Source organism: Henckelia pumila, chromosome 4 (genome assembly GCF_033568475.1).
Source record: "Henckelia pumila isolate YLH828 chromosome 4, ASM3356847v2, whole genome shotgun sequence".
Lineage (NCBI taxonomy): Eukaryota > Viridiplantae > Streptophyta > Magnoliopsida > Lamiales > Gesneriaceae > Henckelia > Henckelia pumila.
The window spans coordinates 74,238,016-74,245,378 of record NC_133123.1 but is presented as its reverse complement, the minus strand read 5'-3'; the positions used below and the strand labels follow the sequence as shown (position 1 = coordinate 74,245,378).

The following is a 7,363-nucleotide window of genomic DNA, read 5'->3' as shown; positions in this document are numbered from 1 at the left end:
AATTCCACAAATTGGAAGATCTGAATATTGAAGATGCTTATATTATATGCCCATACATACGAAGTCCATGTAAATGTGTAATGTACCCGGGAATAACTGCAATAATAAATGAAAGTGAATGGGTGTTATGGGCCTTTTACGAAATTGGGCTTCAATTGAACAGTAGCCCAATAAGATTATGGAAAATTTTTGGAAAAAATATCCGACCTGCCGGATTCGAACCAGCGACCTAAGGATAGCTATTGACAACTACAGTCCTCCGCTCTACCAACTGAGCTAAGGTCGGTCTGTTTGAATTATTGAATACGTTTTATCTAATCATTAATTCTTAAAGAAGTGAACGAAAACCCAAGAAGACTGATTTACGGGCATAGTTCATATCATTATTAAGTTTATTCCTTTTTTGGCTAAATACACCAATTAAGCTGATTGTTTGCATACCTAAATGATTTTTACTCATCTAATTGAACCGAGGATAACAAGTCAACAAGATGTTCAAAGATAAAATTACAAAAGTGAAGTGTTTACAGCTAATTCCTACAATTTGTGACCACCAACTCTAATCAAAATTCTTGTGGTTCTTTATATTTCAGTTTATTTGAAATCTAGCTCGAAGCTGATTTGATTTGGCTGAGTTGGCTGATGAGGGTCTCCGCATCCTCACATAAACCTTTTCTTCCAACCAATCTAACCCGAAAATCATCGCGGGTTAACATCTCAATCCTCCTTGTATCTTCTTCAATCTTACTAAGTTCCACTGCCTGCTTTCTTTGAATCAAGCCATACAGATGCATGACACCAGACTCCAATTTTTCGTTCCTGAATTCAACTCGTAACAAGGCATTTGATTCCGAGTCTGTCGATTGCGGATCATACAGAACAGAAAAGCTGCCAAATGTGAGGTCAGGGTCTGGAACAATGTTTCCAAAGCATTGTTTTGAAGACCACTTGGCATTATGTTAGGTGGATGGATTGATCTTCTCCGAGCAACTCTCATGATATGAGCAGCTTCTCTCATCCCACTAAGAAAAGCACCATGCATTGTGGCTGGATATTGCCTATTTGTGGCTTCTCCGGCGAAGAAAACTCGATCAGCAACATTCTCTGCAAGAATATCATAATCGTCTCTGAAGCACCAATTGCTACATAAGAATATGATCCGTAAGAGTACTGATCCTGACCCCAGCGGTTACATATGGCCTGAACTGGAGCTGGAACTGCAATTCCTTTTGGGCTGAAAATACCCTTCAAAATCTCCAAAACCCTGCCTACTGATTCCACTGGAGACATCTTTTCAAACTTGACTGCGGCCTCCCCAGCAACAAGGGCAACAAGAAGTGGCCCGCCAGCAACTGAAGAATAACTATAAAAGAGAAAGAACTCTCCTCGCATTTTTGGATCATCTGTCAAATGCCCAAAGGTATCGATTTCTCCACCCCAAAAATCATACGGGAACAAAATGGCAACCTTGTTCAACAACCCAAATCCTAATCTCTCAATTGCATCTTTCTTCCGTTGAGGAAGCTCTGGTACAAACTCAATTGCGTCCTTCTTGAGCACTCCTAGAGGAACTGTGCAAAGCACCACATCACCACGAAATTCTTGTCCTCCAGCATAAACTAGAACCCCATCACTTCCATATCTAACACTGTCCACTGCACAATCATAAAAGATAGGTAGGTCCTCTGACAGAGCTCTAACTAGCCTCCCATTACCTCCTGGAATAAAACAATGATCGCCACCCATTTCATATGGATCGTCTTGATCCCAAAAAGCCATGGACAAGTTTGACATCAAAGTGGCATTAGCATACTCTAAATTCGCTAGATGCCAATCCAGCAACATCCGTTCCAATGGCTCCTCAGCTACTCTGTACACATGTCTGAATGCCTCTAAAGCTGTCCCCAATGATACGTCCACACTCCTTACCTCCTCCACTATACCCTGCCTAAGCTTACAAACTCTATCTAATAATTTATTAAATGATGACTCCACTTTTGAATCAACATCCGAATTGACCATCCTACCATTAGGCAAATACAAGGGACATATATCCCTCACCTTGTGAAGCGGGAACTCGAGCTGCCTCACCAGAACTCCCAATGGATTCCCATTAATTCCGGTCAACACGCTCCCACCTAAATCCGCTGCACCAACAACACTACCATCGGCTGCACTCATTTTCTTGGTCCTAACTCTGCCACCAGGTCGTTCCCTGCCCTCGAGCACCAAAACCTTGAATCCCAAAAAAATCAACTGCCTAGCAGCAACTAAACCCGATAGCCCGGCACCAATAACAATCACAACTGCCTTCAGGCATTTCATTGACAACCTTGTTCTTGACGTCATTAATCGCGGGGCAAACGCCAAAATTAATATATCCATGTTGCACAAGGAAGTTGTAGGCTGAACTCACCAGATTCTTATGCTCAGCGCGTATGGACTCGAGCGCGTGGTCTTTAGTAAGCCACACGTCGACATTTGAGCGCCAGCGGGACAGAATGTGGTTGCGCACGATAATGTAGTTGGCCTGCTCCGCGCCACCAATTTGGGAGACTACATTTGCCTCAATTTCCTCCTCTGTGAGAGAATCTACGGGGAACCCAACAGAGATGGCGATCAGAGCTTCAATGTCGACCTCCTTAGACAAATCAGAAGGCCCCCGGCGCTTGCGTTGGTGGGAGGAGGGAGAGTCGGGGACGTCATCCTCGGCTACTGGGTTCGGTTTAGGGTGGGGACGAAGGACACGGAGGCGCGAGGCAGTGGAGATCATGTCCGTGAAGATTTTCTTGCGACGGCGCCTTTTCTTGCGTGGTTGTGACTCCGGTTGTGTTTGAGGTTCGGGGACGGGTTCGATAGTGGCTTCTAGTGGTACGGGGCTGGAATTGTTGATGTCCGTGGGTTCAGAGCTGTTGGTTTCCATTGGTGCTGGGCTGGAATTGTTGATGTCCGTGGGTTCAGAGCTGGGATCGGAGACAGAGTGCAAAACGGGGGATTCCGGTCCGATTAAGTCCTCGGTGACGGTGACGGTGGCTGCGGCGGCCGCTGCCATCTCTGGTCGTGACTCGGTCGTCTTTATCGGCCTATGCGAGTCCGCCGGTGGTTAGGGTTTTTAGTGCGGAGAATAAATTCAACTGGTAATTGAAATCCAAATTAAGCCGTTTCGGTTTTTTTTTTTTTTTTTTCGCGTTTCCTACTTTCTACAAACGAAATATTATCATTATTTTTAAACATAATTTAAAAGTCAATCAATATTTGCAGCTAACAAAATTGATGTGCGAGACTTTCTCAAAGGTATTTTGTTGAATAATGCATTATTAAATTGCTCTAATTTTTATTTTTTCCCGACTAGATAACATAATTGCACACATTATTTTGCCTAATTCCAATGGACCAATTTGCATATTTGAGCTATTTCGATGAAAATATAAAATGGGTGTTTGGCTGAGCTTATAAGCTTCCCAAAACAATTTATAAGTTGTTTGAGAGCTTCTAAGCTCCACAAATTTGTTTGGTAAAAAGTTTTAAAAACAGCTTATAAGCTGTCAAAATAAGTTGTTTGATAGCTTATAAGCTGTTTTTAAAAAAGTAAGGAGGGAGGTATTTTTTAAATAAAAATCTCCATCATATCCTCCATTCATTAAATATTAAACATTATTTTTAAAAAAATACAAATAATATAAATTTTTCTAAAAGTAAAATATTAAAACAATTTTATTTTTTAATATAGGTTTATTCTAAAACTATTTTCGTATATGTATAACTCGAAACATTATTTTCATAGAATTATATAATTTTTGGTAATTTTGACAATAAGAAGATCTTATAATACCTATCATATCAACATATTTAATTTGTTTAAAATAAGTTTACCTAGGGGTGCAAACGAACCGAATCGAGCCGAATAATGGTAAAATTTTAAGGCTCGAATTCGGCTCATAAGAGTATATTCGAGTTCGAGTTCGAGCTCGATTCGAAGTTCGATAATTTCAAATATTTTGGCTCGAGCTCGACTCGAAATATTCGAACCTATTCGTGAACTATTCGGATATTATGGTTCGAAAATCTCGAAATGTTCGAAAAAAGTTCGAAATGTATATATATTTATTATATAATTATATTATATTAATTAAATATTAAGATTCGCAAACTATTCGCGAACTATCGAACAGTATAATTTCGGCTCGAGCTCGGCTCGAAAAAAAGTTCGAACATGTTCGAATTCGGCTCGAGTTCGTTAAGCTCGAATACGAATCAAATATTTATCAAGCGGGCTCGTAAAGCTCACGAACAGGTTCAGTTCATTTGCACCCCTAAGTTTTGTTGGAAAACGGTGTTCAGATCAATTAGAATTGATACCCGGTGCAGCGAAAGTTTAAAAATTTTATTTTATTAATATGGAACGATTTCATATCTGGGTATCAAAACTTTTACGATTAAATTGTGTAAGTAAAACAAATAATCACTATTAAATATTTTACCTTGAAATCTCGAAGCGAGATTATGGACACCAACAGAATTTAATCTGCTCTTGTAGTATATCCCCGGAACTGATGAACGAACGTTTCTTCAATCAGGTCCACGAATAAAAAACAAAACCCTCTGATTGACTGCACTAAAAATCAATCAGAAGTTTGCGTAGAGAATAAACAGATATGATCTGTTAATTCAGATTGTAATTTTTCACAAAAACACAACCCGAATTTTTCTCCAAAAGGGACAGAGGATTTCGAAAATCCCCTTGAAAATTCTAGAGTGTATTTTTGAAAATTGCAATATACAATGTGTGTGATTTTCGAATCCAACACCTCTATTTATAGATAATTTCTAGTTATAATTGTATCAGGACTCTAACTCCTTAAAGCCCACAATCCATAACTTAAGCCCAACAAGCCAAGCCCGTTGTTATAGAAATTAATATAAAATTCATCGTGACTCCGATTGATAAACTGATTTTAACAATGTGCACAGAAATCATTTCTGCATCTTTTAGAGTCAAGATAATTTTTCTGAATCCGAATTCAGTGATTTCCAAAAATGTCCATCCCTATGTCATTTTAGGAAATCTCACTCCCTTTAGTTAAGAAGTCCAACTTCTCTTTCATTAAATTTAACTCTTTAAATTTAACTATCTCTATGGGGTTTTAGTAATCCATTACTTGTGTAACCCTCAATGGTTCAGGAATACAGCTAGCCGTGGGCTCACAACTCCTTGTGACTCGGAACAACAATTTCCGACTTACCCATCGAATCATGGTAAGAGCGCCTAGCAACATCGCCCCATGATTCCCTAGGTATTACTGATAGTGCCTGCAAGAACCAGTAGATTTTAGTTAGAATACAGTACGGTCCTTTCAACCAAATATCCCGATCGAATCAACAACCATTGGTATATCGAGAGTCGTTCTAGATTCGATAACTATGCATTACATCTTGGAGATCAAATAGTGACATCGCATGTATTACTAGGAAAACCCATTAACCTAAAACACATCATGTACTCTGGCCAGAGATTCGTCACACTAATATCTCCTCAGATCGCATAGGATATCCACACTCGCAAGTATGTGGTGAATCCTTGACAACAAAGCATCGACTCATATATGTGTCGTAACTGTACCCAATCCCGACACCTGATGACCCCAATAGAGTCGGTAAACGAGTCAAAGTACAGTACTAGCATATAGAGTCTCAATGATGTTTCAAGTAATAATGACTAATGGTGTACAACCAAAACCGCGGACTTTATCCACTCGATAAGTGATAACCACTTGGAAAGTCCGAATAGGATAGTTCGATCATTCATCATATGAATATCCATTTGCATGCTTTGAACATTTCTATGTTCCATACCAATGAAACGTGGTACTCGGCATCGCAAATGCTAGTCTCAATCTCGAGCGATCCTTATCCTTATTTGCGGACGGCTCAATTGACTAGGAACAGTTTAGAATATACAATGACTATAAGATGTGTTTCATGATAGCCATCCCCATGTGCTACCACATCTTACATACACTATAGTATATTCAAGGTCTTTATCAAAACAACAATAGTATATCATAATATAACATTATGAAGAAAGATAAAGTCTATGTCATTATAAAAGTGTAAATTATATTAAACAAAAAATTGTTTTACATAGAGTCATAAAAGCCCTTAGCCATAAGTTGGCTAACCGGGCACCCACTCTTTCAATCTCCCACTTGCCCTAAAGCCAACTATTCATACTACGTAATCCCATTGCTTCGCGATGTTTGTCAAACAATGGTCCTGGCAAGGGCTTAGTAAGCGGATCAGCAATATTGTATGTAGAGGCCACTCTCTCGACACTGATGTCTCCTTTTTCCACGATCTCCCGGAGGATGTGGTATTTCCTCAGTACGTGTTTGGACTTCTGATGAGACCTTGGTTCCTTTGCCTGAGCAACGGCACCCGTGTTGTCACAGTACACCGGGACTGGACCAACAGCTTCAGGAATTACACCCAACTCTTGGATGAATTTTCTTATCCAAACCGCCTCTTTAGCAGCAGCTGATGCTGCAATGTATTCTGCCTCAGTGGTGGAATCCGCTGTGGTGTCCTGCTTGGAACTCTTCCAAGAGACAGCACCGCCATTGAGCACGAATACAAATCCAGAGGTTGATTTCGAGTCATCCACGTCATATTGGAAGCTAGAGTCGGTATAGCCTTTCAACTTCAATTCTCTCCCTCCATAAACCATGAATAAATTCTTAGTCCTTCGCAAATACTTAAGAATATCCTTCACGGCTTTCCAATGCATTTGACCGGGATTGGCTTGGTATCTTCTCGTGACACTCAGAGCATAGGCCACATCCGGTCTGGTAGATATCATCTCATACATGATACTACCTATGACTGACGCATATGGCACGTGTGTCATCTTCTCTATCTCTTCGTCAGTCTTGGGACACATAGACTTGGATAAAGAAACTCCATGACACATAGGTAGATGTCCTCTCTTGGACTCATCCATAGAAAACCTTTTCACTATGGTGTCGATGTAGGTTGATTGTGTGAGTCCTATCATTCTTTTAGATCTATCTCTATAGATCTGAATTTCTAGAATATAGGATGCCTCACCTAAATCCTTCATCGAGAATCTACCTGATAACCATATCTTTGTTGACTGCAACATCCCTACATCATTTCTCATGAGTAGGATGTTATCAACATAAAGTACTAAGAATGTTACCGCATTCTTAACTACTTTCTTGTACACGCATGGTTCCTCCGGGTTCTTGATAAAACCAAAATACTTTATCGTTTCATCAAATTTCTGGTTCCAACTTCTTGATGCTTGTTTGAGACCATAGATTGATCTCTGAAGCTTGCATACCTT

General features: G+C 39.9%; 1 protein-coding gene and 1 non-coding gene across 2 annotated transcripts; both read right to left on the bottom strand.

Annotated features, from left to right (window-relative positions):
- Positions 1 to 201: 201 nt before the first annotated feature.
- TRNAY-GUA (transfer RNA tyrosine (anticodon GUA)) lies at positions 202 to 286 on the bottom strand. Its single transcript is given in 2 exon segments — positions 202 to 237; positions 250 to 286. It is a non-coding gene; the product is annotated as a tRNA-Tyr (tRNA).
- Positions 287 to 447: 161 nt separating this feature from the next.
- On the bottom strand, positions 448 to 3,188 carry LOC140863963 (lysine-specific histone demethylase 1 homolog 1-like). The gene is given in 4 exon segments (XM_073267786.1): positions 448 to 910; positions 913 to 1,128; positions 1,131 to 2,304; positions 2,306 to 3,188. Coding segments are annotated over 4 exon segments (2,442 nt in total). The 5' UTR covers positions 3,053 to 3,188; the 3' UTR covers positions 448 to 605.
- Between the last annotated feature and the right edge of the window lie 4,175 nt (positions 3,189 to 7,363).